Below are 15,404 nucleotides of genomic sequence, written 5' to 3'. Positions count from 1 at the left end.
GACAGAGAATGGGGTGACAGCGCAGTTGATCTTTTGCCACAGGTTAGGCCTAAATCACCTTGATGTGTGACAGAACATGTCTGCTTAGGCCTACTCAACTAAAGACAAATAAAAACGTGTAATTGCAGTCCAACATTTAAAGGGCACCCTTAAGAGTTTTTTTTTAACGTAGGACTAACATAACGATTCCAAAATCATTTTGAAGGCATATAACTCATAACATCAGCACATTGTTTTAGCAGCCCTCTAGGCAATTGCCGACCAACTCTCTGTGTTTGGGTATAGGCCTACGTAGAAACACTGCCCCTGTTCATACAAAAGACGCATATTTAGTTGTTATTATCGCGCTGTGGGGGGACCCCGAGAGCAAATCTTCTATAATGTGCTGCTTTGAGAACAGTAGGTCTACTTACTACGGCTTTTGCAGACGACACAATTATTCTTTGGATTCCCCTTAACCATAACAGGCTGCTAAAACTGAAATTAGCTCTCAACAAATTTATAAAATAGCCTTGGCAAGACATCATAGGCCTATGCCAATGACAAGGGCACACAATGCTGCGACAATTCTTGAGTGCATAAAATGAAATCAACCCCGCACAAACATTGTTATATTAATATTTTTGTTAAACTTTATTTAATTTGTACATTTACAGAGGTGTAAAGTTCACAAATGCAGTGTTCACAGTGAGTGGTTTTAGAAAATACACATTAATAAATCAGTTAATCAGCAGCAGATAATAGCCTATCCCTGATTCGTGCCAGCTTCACTGTCTAACACAGTCCCACCAGGATCTTGGTCTTGCTGCTTTGTGATTGTTGTGGCTAAATGTGACTGAATTTGCTGCCTGAATTCTCAAAATTTGCAGTTAAAGCTGCGGTGATTCTGAGTTTTATAAAAATCAATCACAAGATAATGCCGAATTTGCATGACTGTTTTTTGTGAAACTATTGCAGTAATAAAATAAAACTGCTGTTGCAATTGCAGGAAAGCATTGAATCACAAAATCCTGGAGGGAGTGAAATTTGATTAAAGAAGCACTGTGGACATCTTCACATGGCACCGGACACTGGGACATGTCTGGCCCAGATTCAGCCTGGATTCCGAAGCCATTTTGGGCCAGAACCAGACTTGTTTGGGTCCAGATCCATCACGTAGCCCACTGCACTCTGGGTCTCTCTCTAGTCATTCACAGGTTCTCTTCACCCACTGCAAACCAAATGCTCCCAATCCAACAACTACAGTACAGCCTTTTCACACAGAGGTGACCAGGAAGGCCTCGACATTACTTTTTTTACTGCATCACAAATAATAAGGCAACAACATTACAGTAATTCACAGGCAGCGTTTCTTCACACATAAATATACAATATTTTACTGGCAAATGGTTTTCTCCTCACGCAAACACTTCGATTCTGTACCCCTACCTGTGTTCAGTACACCTAAAACACGCTACTGGCAACCCTACACGCTCTTGGCAGGCCGTGGAAGCACCAGTTTGAGGCCGATGTCCACCACACAGGAGGGCATGTAGGAGAGGGGAATCCACACAAACTTGGCATCCCAGCCGGCGCTGTAGCGGGTGCGTGGGTAAGCAGAGGTTAGCGCGTGCTCCATGCAGTTGGTGACTTTGCTCAGGTCAGCGTCGCACACAGCGTTCATAATCAGCCGCTGCATCTTGATGTCTGCGGATAAATTGATAAACAAAAAGGAAATCAATCAATTCAACCCCAAATGCATTATTGTGTTTTTATTTAAAACCTAGAAGAGAGAGAACAAAATAAAATGGACACATTCAAAGAAAACATAGCACTCCACATCATACTTTCATGTTGAAATGTCAACTTGACAACCCCAACATCACTCTAACCACTCTCTAACCTATAATCCTTGTCATAACTCATGAGACCTATCTTTATTTATTAACTTCTGGATGCTTCTGCAGAGCTTGTAGGCCTACTCACACTTGTCGAGGTATTTCTCCCCATAGCTGGCACGGACCTCAGGTGTGAGATTGTTCCATAGGCGTGTGAGCTCTCTCTCGATGGGGTCGAGGCTTGTCACCTGGGTCTTAAAGAAACCCGGCTCAATGATGCACACTTTGATTCCAAAATAGTGGATGTCCCTCCTACAAACATCAAGACACAAGAATAACAATGGATAACCCACACACACCATGCTGTGTTATGCTTTATTCTTTTGGTACGTGAGCCAGAGGTGGTTGGACATCAATTCACAAACACTTGGCTTTCTATGCAATGAGTGAAATGACTGCATCTTTTTTGTTATTTGAACACATAATTACTACCTATAAAGATATCTTGAGACTATTCAGAAAAGAAACACATTTGAATATCCTTTTCTAGTATTTTTTACAGAGAATAAAAAACTGAGAAAAGTAAAAACTATCTGGAGATTTGTTTTGTTTCACCCCTCTTGCAGTCTTACCTAAGGGTGTCAGAGAAGGACTCTACACCGAACTTAGAGATGCAGTAGCCGCCACCATTAGCTGCCACCCTGCCCAGCACAGATGCCACGTTCACAATGCGTCCCCTGGCCTGCTTGATCAGAGGCAGGAAGTTTATGGTCATCTCAATACAGCCGATCATGTTGACCTTGAGCGTGCTCTGGTAGTCGTCAATCGTCATCCACTCTGAGGGGCCCATGGGCAGAGACCGCCCTGCATTATTCACTATGCCCCACAGGCCTGCCAATGGAGGATGAAAAAATTAGGTAAGGTGGTAGTGCGGTACAGGTGAACAAGCTTATTATGGGACAAGTATTCAACCAGAGACAGTTGTATATTAAGGATCTTTGATTCAACTTATGCATGGACTTCCGTTATTCACTATGTGAGTGTAAACAAAGGACCATCAAAAGGTAGTGCATTCAGTAAGTGAGGAAATAGTCTTTTTTGGTGGGGGTGTGGCTGCTGAAAGTAAATTTTGGTTGCATGGGTTCTTATCATAGACTGTAAAAAATATGAACTCACAACACTGTCATGACACATGAACCCTAACCCTAACCTGTCATGACCAAAAACGAATGACACATAATGACAAAAGCGTCATGTCATAAACATTTATGATTTGTTTATAATGTTTATGGCTTGTTCATGACAGTGTCATGTCACTCTCATGTAGATACCTTCAAGTAAAGTGTAACCGGAAAATGTCTTTTTTTTGGTGGGGGTTTGGTGTGGCCGCTTAAAGTAATTTTTGGTTGCATGGGTTCTTATCAATAAATACAATCTGCTGGCCGCTGACCTTTATCGCCGACCTCCTTCTTGGTCCACTCGAAGGCCTTCTGGATGCTCTCGGTGCTGGTGATGTCCAGCAAACAAGTCTTGAGGTACGGCCCTGTCGCCCTCTTCAGGTCGTCCGCCCCCTTCTCTGTGAGGCAGCCGGCCAGAACACGGAACCCTTTCCGGTCCAGTCGCTTGCACAGCATGTTCCCGAAGCCCGAATCACAGCCCGTCACAAACACATACTTCTCATTGATCCTGTCCACCTCCATGCTGTCCAAGTAAAACCAGACCGCCATCCAGATGACAACCACCGCCCCCGCCACATACATCCACATGTCATCCGTGCTGTGGGGTGGAGAGAGAAAGTGAGGGATTTTCATCTATTAGCCTAAGCACAAACATTGCCTGTGTTTATGGATATTTAAATAATTTTACATTTGTGTTGCAGAGGTCGGTGTATAATGTACACAGTTGGATACTTTGGTCACAAGGACTCAGTAATCCTTTGAGAACATTTCATTTTTTTAGTATATTTTTTGGGCTTTTTTGCCTTTATTCTAATAGGACAGTGGAGAGTGACAGGAAGCAAGTGGGATAGAGAGAGATCGGTGGGATCGGGAAATGACTGCAAGTCGGATTCGAACCTGGGCCCCCGTGGGCACTACTTGGACCCGTGTATGGTGCGGGCGCTGTAGCCTGCTGTGCCAGAGCGCCCCCCCACCTTGACAACATTTCTACTTTACCTCAAAAAGTCGTACACACCCCACATTGCATCCATGCTGAAGCTGAGGTGGTGGTGTGTTGCTGGTGTCTCTTCAGATACCTGATAAGTAGATGAAGAACATTCAGTGATGAGCAGTAGAGCCTGGATGTAGAGCCTGGCTTTTTCCTGGCCCTGATCTGGTACTAAATGAGGTCCAGGTGAAAGCCTGAGTTCCATAGTTTGGAGTGAGGTAATAGTGATGCAAAAGGCCTCCCAGGTATGTACAGCCCATGTTTGGTTTTGTAATTATCATATGTTGTGTTGCTTCCACACTACAAGCATTTTATATGAATCATGTTGTTGTGGTTTAGCTTCCAGCTTTCTTTCTTCCTTCTTTTGGTTATTTATTATGACATCAGTCCACAAGGTGCATCCTTGCAGTCCCCTGTGGTCTATCATACAGCAGTACCTCTGGTGCAGTAGTCAGGTGTCACAGAGTATAACAGCCATTTTCCCTTTAGTTCATTTATATGTTTGTTTACTTCTGGCATTACAGTTAATAATACGCATCAGGTATACAGACTTTTAAATGTTTTATATAAGTAAATAGTTTTACTTCTGTCGATGTGTGTGTGCATTGTGTCTGTGTGTGTGTGTGTGTGAGAGAGAGAGAGTATGTGATGATTATTATGATTATGTGTGTGTGTGTGTGTGTGTGTGTGTGTGAGTGAGTGAGTGAGTAAATGAGAGAGAGTGTATGTGTATGTGATGATGATTATGTAGTCACAGGGCAAAAACGTGAATGAGAGACTATGGCGTCAGAGGCACATGAGAACCTTTGGACTAAGGGTCTTAGCAAACAAAGAGCGCCATTGGAAAGAGAGCAGAGAAATGCCCTGATCACTCCCCAGTCAAAATCCAATGCCATTCACTCCCAGCCACGTAAGCCTCTCACAGATCAAAACCTATTAGCTGTCTCAGGCTTGTTAGAGTGGAGGATGGAGAAAGGTTCTTTTGGTAAAAAATAAATCATCTAAATGTTTACCTTCATTGGAATTTGCTTAGCTGATCATGGGGCCTGGGAAAGATGCTGTTAATTTGCCCCCTCATCAAGAGCAGCTGCCTCTGGGGAGGATTGTTAAAGGCGAGTCCCTTTTTTTTTTTAGCATTTTATATGTCAATAAATGTGTTGGACATGAAAAGAAATGTTGAGTAAAGTAAAAAGCAAACATCATTCTGCTTTTAACTGATAATGTCCTAAAACTACCGCTATGTCAATGAGTGTCAAATATGTCCTACCTGGACTCAAAACCTTGATTCCAGTGCTCGTCATGAGTTTATAAAATCTTTTTCCTGAGTATGGCATGACAATAGAGGATTTAAATAGAGTACCTTGATTTGAAAAGTCAGTGAATGTGTTGGATATGAATGTCTAGGTGATAGAGATTCTGAAGTATCCCATTACTATGTTCAAATACAGTGTGTAAAGATGATAATACGCTAATCCAGATATATCTGTCTTGTCACAAACAATACCAAGATATGCATTACAAAGTTGTTTGTGTCCATGTAAACACACTCGCGATGGTATTTGGCATTAACTGACATAAGGGAGGCCCAAGTCCCAGGACAATCAGTTACTGTCCCCTTAGTTAAGGTCCTGGCACAACGTAAGGTTAACAGCAATAACCACGAGGAGACCAGTTAACCTATCAATGATTACACATGGAGATGCCATTTAAAAATACAAAAAATATAAAACAAACTGAAAACAAAAGAGATGTTAAAATGTATACAACATGTACACTGGCTCTTAACGGTAACATTCTGAATAGCTGTATGGTAGTACATAAAGGTGAGGCGTACCTGTTCCCTTCTCCGCGGTGGCTGGTCTTTGTGGCCCTCACCCCCTCACACTCACGCTGTGGCCCTTTGCTGCCTGAATGAGCCTGTGTGTGTACAGCACTGCTGCGGAGAAAGCTTTATCCTTTCACTTTATCCTTTAAGACAAGTCCACAATTCGTAATCTGCAATCTGTGTGTTAGTGCGTGTGTGTGTGTGTGTGTCTGAGAGAGAGAGAGAGGGAAAACCCTCTGTGTCCATTCACAGTGCATGAATCCAACTGTTTTATGTAACAGTATTACACGCCATTATCTCGAGAAAATACATAACATACTGGGTGCTATATAACACTGAAGACTATAGCAAACTTAAGGAGCAGGATACCATGATATCTATGTATCAGTGTACAAATATATTTGCTTTGTAAAATCCTCAGCACATGGTTTATCTGTCTTATTTGTACGCTGTGAAAAAGTCCAACACTAATGCTTCCCTAGCCAGTCAGTATTGACCTCCCGATGATTCCCATCCCTGCCGAAACATTCTCTCACCAAACATGTGTTTGTCAGCAATAGTATCTACACACCAATGCTATTGTGTTAAGTCTTTGTAAGTTTTTGAATCCGTCATGTTAAACTGTGTTGAGCTCTGAGAGCTAGAACATGATATTCCTCTATAGACACACATGTTTAACCCAGATGTTTATTTCAGGTTGTCTTTTTCTGTAAGTGTTATATCTGTTGTCATGTTTTTATGTTTTGTGCGGGGCCCGGTAGCTGATGTTCTACATTAGCTACTGGGGATCCTATAACAAAGTTGTCGATCATAAATCATAAGTCATCAAAATCATGGCTGCCGATTATGGGAAGGACTTGGCCCAGACCTGGTCCATATACAGAACTGATCTGGCAAAAGAGTTTGGGACAAACACACATAGAGTTAGAGTAAGGAGAGTCCAGTGAGAAAATTCAGAAGGTAGACGGCAAAGTCACTACAGGCATCTTTCACAGGGCACATCAGTGCAATTAGATTAGTCATAATTTTTTCACCATCTGGACTGTATTAACCCTGTTCTGACACAGGAACTAACAGCTTTTTTTCATTTTCATTTCATAACTTCGGATAAAATTGTGGAGACAGATACTGTGACCAGCCACATGTCTGTGCTATGCTAGTAGTATTGTGTGTAAGTGGTAAATAGCCTGACCAGCCACAGAATAATGTCTGTGTTGCACAAGCAGTATTGCTGGTAACTGTTAGATGCTTGAAACACTGTCCCTGACAAAGGAGCAAATGAGCTGCTGTGTGCTGACTGTACGATCTGATTATATGACCTGCAAAGCCAGGTTTCTGTTCCCTAAACATCATGTTCTAAACACCATATCACATCAACCACCATAACCAGGACACTTGTGTCCATGTTAATTCACTCATATTATGAACGCAATTGACTTATTATGGTCATTCGTTCAAAACACTGCATTCGTCATTGATAAAGAGGGCTTAGGTCACAGGAAGAATAGAGTTACATTAACAGATGCCCTAATACACTACTGAATGGAGGGAGGCGTTCAGTAAAACACAGACTATGAGGAAGACCCACAAAGCAGCTAAAGCGTTGTTACCAAACCTGAACTTTGTCAGAAGCTAAGTGAGTGAGAGACAACTGAGCTGCCATGTGCTGGGTGATGTAACTTCAGCTTGCTTTACAGGGCCAAGTAGTGTGGCGTACAGCAGCCTTACATGGAGGCTGTGCTGAAGTGCTTTGGCTCAAAACAAAACTCACATGACAGGGCCATTCAGTAATCGCTAGCTAGACATCTTGCGCCTAAACAATTAAGCATACTTTATGTAAGCATGGTCTATGCATCAGGAAGAACCGATTCAGGTCATTCATTTATATAGTAGAAATACTTTAGTTCAAACAAAAACGATACATTTTGCAATTCTCAATCTGTCGACTTTATGGAAATCAACTACATCTGAGTCCCGGTATGTATATGTCAATGTGTTTGTGTGTGTGTGTGTGTGTGATTAACTACGTAGTACTAAGGCTCTTCACAGAGAGGGCTCCTGGAAGCTAATAATCCTATTTCCCCATGGAAGACCCCATTGTTCTGCAGGTGACTGAATAAAGGCTGGTCTTAATCCTAATTGAAAAGTCACTCCCTATCTCAAACAAATAGTATTTACATAACATCTTATTATAGTATACAGCACGCAAATCACTTGTAATAAAGTACTGAATGTCTATATAGTAGCTACAATAGTAATATTGTGCAGTGGGTGCCTAGGTGACCCAAGGTTACTCCACTTCCCCGAACACTGAAAATAGGCTTAGCCCATGAACTTACATCAGTTAAGAAGTGCTATAAGAGAGCAGCTACAGAAGTCTACAGCTCAATTTTACTACATCTGTCTGTGGTTTTGAATCATTCATATTTAAACAGGTCTCACCAAAACTCTAACTACCGTAGTTACCACTGCAGCTGTTCCCACAAACTCCTTGTTCCTCATTTGTTAAATCCAGATATTTTGGCAACAACAATGTACATATGGTTCAGTAGTCGTTTGATTCAAATGAATCAATAAACATTTTTAAGTATTGCTAGGTAAAGTAGTTTATTTTTCTGTTCATCGGGACCAAAGGTCATAGAGCATCACATTCAGCAAAACATCAGCACCCAAGGATTTTACAAACCTGTCTGTGTTTATCATAAACATGAGGGACAGTGACACAAAGACTCCTGTCAGTCCATTCATCTCAGAGTTAGCGTGGATGATATTACATCACACCCCTCTAAGCAATCAATCAATCAATCAAGTCATTTAATTAATTACCTGCCTCGTCACATGGACTAGCAAACAATAACCTACTAACCCCCCAACTGTAAGCTATGCTGCAGGCCAATTTCATTTTCTTACGTCACATGAGCAGCAATCATATTACTTAAGTATGATAGAAGGCGTCCTCAAATTCTGAAGCTTGTAGATTGGTTTGCTTGGATGCATACAGGCAGTCCAGTCTGATGGGGGTGTTTTTGTCCTACGTGAGGGTGTCATTTATACAGATTTGACGTGGAATCTGGGCCTTGCAAAATAAGAGCCATCAACTTTCTTGTAGCAGATACAACCAGACTTTCCGAAACATCCCTCAGGTCATTAATTAAACGTGAAAACAGACTATGGGGGGATATGAGCAGTTGGATTACATCAGTTATCCCCATTTGAACTGTTTTAACTGACTTATGAGTTATGCTGTCTAGAGGCATTTTGTGAAGCCCTGAAAAAAAAAAAACACTGCAAGAAGACAAATCTTTCTCAGCAGACAGTAAATCTCCTTGCATATTCTCTTCAGGCAGGAAAGATGTCTGATTCACAAGCTCCTGCTGTCATAGGAATACACACACAGAGACAAATGGAACATGCTTGACTTAAGAGCTCCATTACAGGGCCCCTCGGAATTAATTCCACGACCCACCTCGCTGTCTTGCAGCAGTTCGTTCAGATGTTTCATTGACCGCAGAATCACCATGATGGACACTCTTGCCTGAGTCAGAGGTGATATCAGGGTCAGTGTGTGTTTAAGAGGTCTGGAGCTGACCCTTGTGGACATACTCCAGTGCCGTGGCGATGGTCCTCATGTCCATCTCAATGCTGCGTGCCCAATTTTCAACATCGCCAATCTCCTGTTAAACATGAGCAAGCAAACACACACACACACACACACACACAATCATCATCATTTCCACAGATTACTATAAAAATACAACAGAAGAGCTTTAAATTCTCATTCTCTACCTAGATATACACAAGTTCCTTCACTTTTTCACACTTGAATCTAAGCAGATGCCGGGTGTCTAAACAGGTGGATGGAATGTACCTTGAGCGCCTGGTTGAAGCCCTCCACCATGCTGATCCACTGAGCTGTCTGCTTAGCAAACTGGCCAGCCTGCACCTGCAGCGTCTTCACCTCATGGTCCAGTTTACGCTGGTTCACATAGGCCTGGGCCACCCTGGTGTAAGAACATACAGACAGACACACACACACACACACACACACACACACACACACACACACACGTTTACAGTCTAGTTCCAAAGAAAATTAAGAGAAAAATGAAACACAAAAGAATAAGAACCATTCCCAACCCTTTCAAATACATTATCTTCCTTATCCTAAGCACAAGGAACCACATGTTTTACATAAATTCACAGTTCTGTGATTAGATTTTAGTCTAGACTCTATACCCTTCCATGGCATGGGATTTTCTCACATGCATTAAGTCCCGATTGTTTAGCAACTCGCCCTCAAAGCCATTCCACTGATTCTTATGGGAGACAAAGGGCTGAGGGGATGGTGAAATATGAGTGGCGTAAGAATGCCAGCCAGGTTCAGGCGTGTAGGCACTAAGCTTCTTTCCCTTTGTTTCACCATAGGACTGTGTGTCCAGAGCACAGGCACTGTGCTTCTCTCCCACACATAGGCACAGGCCATCCTGCAGTTCATTTAGTCTGTTTCCCCTGCTTACTTTCTTTAGGGCTTTCCTGTCAAAACACTGCATATATATATAGAGGTTGAAGGTACTGCAATTGCCAGAGTGTGTTCATGGTAGTTATGGTAACAGAGACAACTGAGATGACAGGGTTTTGCAAAATGTTGAGACTTGTTAAAGAATGAAATGCAAAGTGTCTATTATCCCTGCACAATTTCCATTCAGTATCTGACTGAACTTGACATGTTTATTTATTTTTGTTTGTATGCCTTGAAGCCATGTTTCTTTTATCTTATTTTATGTTTGTGCATTTTGTGCTTTCCCCACTAAATAGCCTAATTCTTCCTTCATTAAACTATGAGGACTCAGCTGATACATTGTTTTTAGTGATACACAGAGATAGATCAAATTATCAGATTACAACCATGACCAGTGTAACTGTGTTAATGTGATATGTTGCTTGCTTCATAAGTGACCTGACTATTTACCCAACATTCAGGTGGTCCACCAGTGCCTCAGTTAGAGATGTGGCAGCAGCAATGGCCTCTCTTCTCCGTCTCTCTGAGGAAAAAAAGAGACAAATAAAATTACCTCTATTATATCAGCCATGACATCATTCTGACATGTGGTAGTGAGCAGTAAAGGATCTTTGGGGTGGAACTCTTGTATAAGCCCTTTGGGCTTCGTTCCCTCCTTGCACCATTGATGTAAATGTGTGCTAAATAAATAAACTAAACTAAACTAAACGTATGTTCATGTGGCCATGTGTTGGATTGGTGCTTGGGGCCAGGGATGAATTACTGCACGGGCCCAGGGGCCCAAGGGGTCAGGGGGCCCTGAAGCCCAAGCCTTTGCATGGAACCATTGCCTCAATATCAACAAATCAGGATGTAGGCTATAAATCTGATTGAATTTAGTATTGGCCATCCCCAAAATGCACCAGAATACAAAAAATCACATCAAACAAATAAAAAATGTTCTGGGGGAGGACCCCCAAACCCCCCCTCCCACATATGCAACAATTAGTTGGGGGCCCTAATACATCTGGGCCCAGGGGCCTGAAAGTTCATAATCTGTCCATGCTTGAGGCACTTTGATGCCAACACAAACATTAATTGCGTGCTTAATTACAAATCGATGCACATTTATTAGGCTACATTCCTCCTATAATTGCTGTAGGATTAGATGTTCTAAAACACGTAACATTGTCACCCCCATTGCATGCAAATGTAGCCTAATGCCTACCTGATATAAACATGGGATGTTTTGTATATAAAAGTATTTATGTATTGCATAACAGTATTTGGTTTTAATATCTTCCAACAGGGAACAATCGTTTAATTGTATATGGGTTTTACATGTCCTTTTGAATCAAAAGGATAAAAACAAAAACCATAACTAAAGAAAGTGGTTTTTAAAAAATAGCCTGATGGAATCGACATGCGCCTGCGATGAACGGACGTTCGTTCTCCAGTTTAGGCCAATGTCACAAGGGTGAGAAAATTAAAAGGGTAGGCTATTGTTGTCAGAGAAACTTAACCGACTGATAAACGTCGTGTTCGCTCCAGCTACCAATGTCTGAAAGGCATTTATAGCTAACGTTATCTGACTATAAGAAACCAATGATAACGTTTTATCCATCAAGTTCACGGCGGACAAACCCAAGCCTAAGCCTAACGTTAGAAAGGGTCGGAACCCATACCTTGCAGCTCTTTCCTTTCGTTCTGCTTTGCTTGATGTTCTTTTAGCAATCGTGAGAGCATTTTCCGTAATTGTGTGGGTACCTAGAGTAGAGAGAGCTTGTTCACTTCACATTAGATTGCAAGACTCACATGACATTTAGAGGAAAACAAACATTGTTGTGAAATCACTTCCGTGTCCAAATTATCGTCAAAATAAAAGTCATAGTTGAAAAGGAGTTTTGAGAGGTGGCTGCCTTGATACCAGTGGAGGTGTCGGTGAGAACAGTTCAGTCACTTTTAATTCCTCTCTTTATTGTAACATCCAGTGTGGTTAAAGGAGAATGAGTGTGTGGATAGATAGGAGTGTGGGTATCTTATAGCTCAAAAACGCATGGAAGGCAGAAGACACAGCATTTCCAGCTTACAAGGATTCCTCCATGTGACTTGAACAAAGGGAAGGGGTTGTGGGTACAGGTGTTGTCTAATAAAGTCTGTGGCTGATTGAGGCTAATTAATTGCAGGTGCAGTGCACTAAAAGGGGAAATGAGTGGGCAAAGAAAAGGGGGTGTGGATTGCTCTGCAAGTGCAGGCCAGAGCAAACTTTCAAACAATAGGCTGCCAAGGCTATATTAATTGGCTTTATTTGGATTTATTAATAATTTCACAATACAGTTTGAATCAGTAGGCCTACAATGTTCTAAATGTGATAAAGAGGAAGAAATAACTCAGAAAGAAAGAATGGTGATCAAATGTGCCCTTCACTTCATAATAGCTTAAGAGCAAGTTCTAGGTGATATTGGTGACATAAAGCCAAAACAATCTTTAAATGATCTTTGAGACAAAATAATTTAGCCTGTTTTAAGCCTTAGGCTACTTATACTGACGGCGTTGCCTACTGGGGGGCACATAATATTTGTGAGACTGCTGCTCGCATACTCCAAACTGAGGGGTGTGATGAAGTAATTATGCCTATATTATAAACACGTTAGGCCCAATTACTATAAACCTGAACAATAATCAGAAGGGGAAAAACATATAGTTTGACCAATGGTTTAACTATATTTGTGCATTTAGTTTAGTTTAGTGAGTGAAAGTCATACTGCACAATGTAGAGCGAATGTTGGAGCGAAATGTACGACGGAGTAGGCCTATTAGGGCCACAAAACATATTTTTGCCATGACGAGATTAAACTCGACATGTCGACTTTAAAGTCGGCGATAAATGCGATGGTCAAAAGTAAACGTCATTAGCGGTTTATTTATTTATTGTAGGCCTATTATTAAAGAGTGTTTTTCCTCTAAAGTTTCAACTTCATGCTTATGCACTAGGCATACTAAGTGCTCTCCTTTCACATTGCATGTTTGTTTGTAATGGATGCAAACAGCCTATGCTGAATGTCTATGAGGACGAATGAAGCTGTCCTCCCGACCAGGCAACCCCATGTAAATGCACACATATCTGTGTTTATAGCCTCCTATATTTATTGCAGGTGAGACATGGAAAAGCAGTTTTAGAAAAATTCGGCAATCTATCTGAAATATCGGCAATCTATCTGAAATAACACCTATTTGAAGTAGGCCTATTATTCATGTCACATATTGTGTGTTAGTGTAGGCTATATAGCTTAAACTGTAGGCCTAGTATGTTTAAACTGTATTTCGAGTGTAGCCTAATGTCGACATGCGACTTTAAAGTCGACACGTCGATATTAAAGTAGATATGATATTTCAACTTTATTCTCGAGTTTAATCTTGCCATGGCAAAAATATTGTTTTTCTTAATGTGTGGCCCTTATACTTATGGGGCAGCCGTGCCCTACTGGTTAGCACTTCGGACCTTTTCGGACCTGAAGTGCCCTTGAGCAAGGCACCTAACCCCTCACTGTTCCCCGAGCGCCGCTGTTGATGCAGGCAGCTCACTGCGCCGGGATTAGTGTGTGTGCTTCACCTCACTGTGTGTACACTGTGTGCTGTGTGTGTTTCACTAATTCACGGATTGATAAATGCAGACCAAATTTCCCTCACGGGATCAAAAGAGTATATATACTTATACTTACTTATACTCCGTCGTAGAAATGAGTTGTTCATATAGGCTACAGCAGCATTTTGTCGCTGGGAGGCAGCATATTGCTACCTTTGAAATCGACACTATACAAGTGAAATACCTGCACCGTCTCTTTCATTCGTTCACTCATTTTAAAGGACCTGCATCTAGGCTACTTCAAAAGATTCCTGCATAATACATGAGACTAAAATGAACGATAGAGGTGTTTCCTGGTGTCGTTTAAGTGCCTACTGTAAAAAGGGTTTACAGTATGATAGCACAAGAGATGGGAATACCCTTCCGTCACAAAGCTGTCCACTGCTGCTACCCGGATGTGCGTTTTCCCTCCGGATGCCGCACCAAATTTGCAGCTTGAGTGGGCGGTTGCCATGTGAAAACCTTGCCATGTGAAGTCCTCCTGTTTCAACAACGAAGATTAGTAGAGGTCTTGAAGCAAGACAACATGCTGTTCTCATAGGCCAGACTATTGTCTGAATATGAAGATTAGATTTACATAGATAGACATTAAATCAATTAATATGAGGTTGTAGTAAAAGATTAAAAGTCCCCCCAAAAAAAAAACAAACTTAACTGCAATTTAGTTATATTCCTACAAGATTGATCAAACCGGTAGGCTAAACTTGCAAAACTGGCTGGAAGGGTGCAGTTAGACATGAAACGCACTGCGTGACTGTTCGCCCACGTCTGACCCCAGAGTGCGAGGGCAACAGGCGAGACAATTGGTCTCTGTCTTCATTTAAAACATGAGCTGGCGGTGTACCAGCCGGTAGTTGTTCAAACCTAAATTAGACCCCAAAGCCTTCCACGGAATTCACTCTTATTTCAAAGTATAGTAATAGGATGCAACTAAAGAAGATAGGCCATTGTGCCATAGCAATTTTATTACAGGAGTTTGCAAAGTCCTGATACACTGACGAGTCAACTCGTCGAAGCTGCACGCTGCCGCACATCACCTGGGAATCCCCTCAGTTCCATGTGCGTCACAGATATGTCCAAAACACTCGGAATACGCCTCCTTTAGCTGCTTTCCACCCGTCCTCAGCGAATACTAACGCTTTGTCTGGTTTATTTCGTATTGTCTTGAATGATAAAAGATAGCCAAAAGAGATTATTTGGTAGGCTATTTGTCTCCTTTCTGTCGAGTGCGCACCAAACGTAAGTTAAGTCGGTCCACATGAATTTGTGGGCCTGCTCCTGTACACATAGGCTACATTACCACGGCGGAAACAGACCACACAAATGGTTCATTAGCAAACACTGACCCTGTGAAAGCCCCTCTACGCCCACTCAAAAGTCACCTTTCTGTCGGGAGAGGACAGCGTATTTTTCGGTCAGATGGCGTGCCGCAATCCGCCCACAGCTTTCTTG

The 15,404-nt window shown here is 41.9% G+C and overlaps 2 protein-coding genes across 5 annotated transcripts; both read right to left on the bottom strand.

Moving 5' to 3' along the window:
• Nucleotides 1–609: 609 nt before the first annotated feature.
• Nucleotides 610–6,331, bottom strand: rdh5 (retinol dehydrogenase 5 (11-cis/9-cis)). 2 transcript variants are annotated; one of them, XM_048254702.1, is made up of 6 exons: nt 5,818–6,331; nt 3,992–4,071; nt 3,268–3,593; nt 2,450–2,708; nt 1,966–2,129; nt 610–1,686 (listed from the first exon to the last, which is right to left on the bottom strand). In XM_048254702.1, exons 2-6 carry the CDS (start codon nt 4,024–4,026, stop codon nt 1,466–1,468), a joined length of 1,005 nt encoding a protein of 334 aa, XP_048110659.1. In that variant the 5' UTR covers nt 4,027–4,071; nt 5,818–6,331; the 3' UTR covers nt 610–1,465. The 2 variants fall into 2 exon arrangements, with proteins under 2 accessions (XP_048110659.1, XP_048110658.1); XM_048254701.1 differs by lacking the exon at nt 5,818–6,331 and having other exon boundaries at nt 3,992–4,586.
• Nucleotides 6,332–8,388: 2,057 nt separating this feature from the next.
• Nucleotides 8,389–15,401, bottom strand: bloc1s1 (biogenesis of lysosomal organelles complex-1, subunit 1). 3 transcript variants are annotated; one of them, XM_048254706.1, is made up of 6 exons: nt 15,335–15,401; nt 14,312–14,433; nt 11,992–12,073; nt 10,778–10,850; nt 9,677–9,809; nt 8,389–9,482 (listed from the first exon to the last, which is right to left on the bottom strand). In XM_048254706.1, exons 2-6 carry the CDS (start codon nt 14,420–14,422, stop codon nt 9,378–9,380), a joined length of 504 nt encoding a protein of 167 aa, XP_048110663.1. In that variant the 5' UTR covers nt 14,423–14,433; nt 15,335–15,401; the 3' UTR covers nt 8,389–9,377. The 3 variants fall into 3 exon arrangements, with proteins under 3 accessions (XP_048110663.1, XP_048110664.1, XP_048110665.1); XM_048254707.1 differs by lacking the exons at nt 14,312–14,433; nt 15,335–15,401 and adding an exon at nt 14,029–14,278; XM_048254708.1 differs by lacking the exons at nt 14,312–14,433; nt 15,335–15,401 and adding an exon at nt 12,397–12,409.
• Between the last annotated feature and the right edge of the window lie 3 nt (nt 15,402–15,404).

Source organism: Alosa alosa, chromosome 10, assembly GCF_017589495.1.
Source record: "Alosa alosa isolate M-15738 ecotype Scorff River chromosome 10, AALO_Geno_1.1, whole genome shotgun sequence".
Classification (NCBI taxonomy): Eukaryota; Metazoa; Chordata; class Actinopteri; order Clupeiformes; family Clupeidae; genus Alosa; species Alosa alosa.
The sequence above is the reverse complement of the archived record's forward strand: the minus strand, read 5'-3'. Positions and strand labels throughout refer to the sequence as shown.

Excerpts from the sequence above, each read along its gene's own strand:
- rdh5 (XM_048254701.1), bottom strand. The coding sequence starts at position 4,188 with ATGGAACTCAGGCTTTCACCTGGACCTCATTTAGTACCAGATCAGGGC. Across the intron at positions 2,709-3,267 it reads GAAGGAGGTCGGCGATAAAG|GCCTGTGGGGCATAGTGAAT; the intron begins GTCAGCGGCCAG and ends CTCCATTGGCAG. Across the intron at positions 1,687-1,965 it reads GGAGAAATACCTCGACAAGT|ACATCAAGATGCAGCGGCTG; the intron begins GTGAGTAGGCCT and ends ATTTATCCGCAG.
- bloc1s1 (XM_048254706.1), bottom strand. The coding sequence starts at position 14,422 with ATGGCAAGGTTTTCACATGGCAACCGCCCACTCAAGCTGCAAATTTGG. Across the intron at positions 9,810-10,777 it reads GTGGACCACCTGAATGTTGG|GGTGGCCCAGGCCTATGTGA; the intron begins GTAAATAGTCAG and ends TTCTTACACCAG. Across the intron at positions 9,483-9,676 it reads GCTTCAACCAGGCGCTCAAG|GAGATTGGCGATGTTGAAAA; the intron begins GTACATTCCATC and ends CATGTTTAACAG.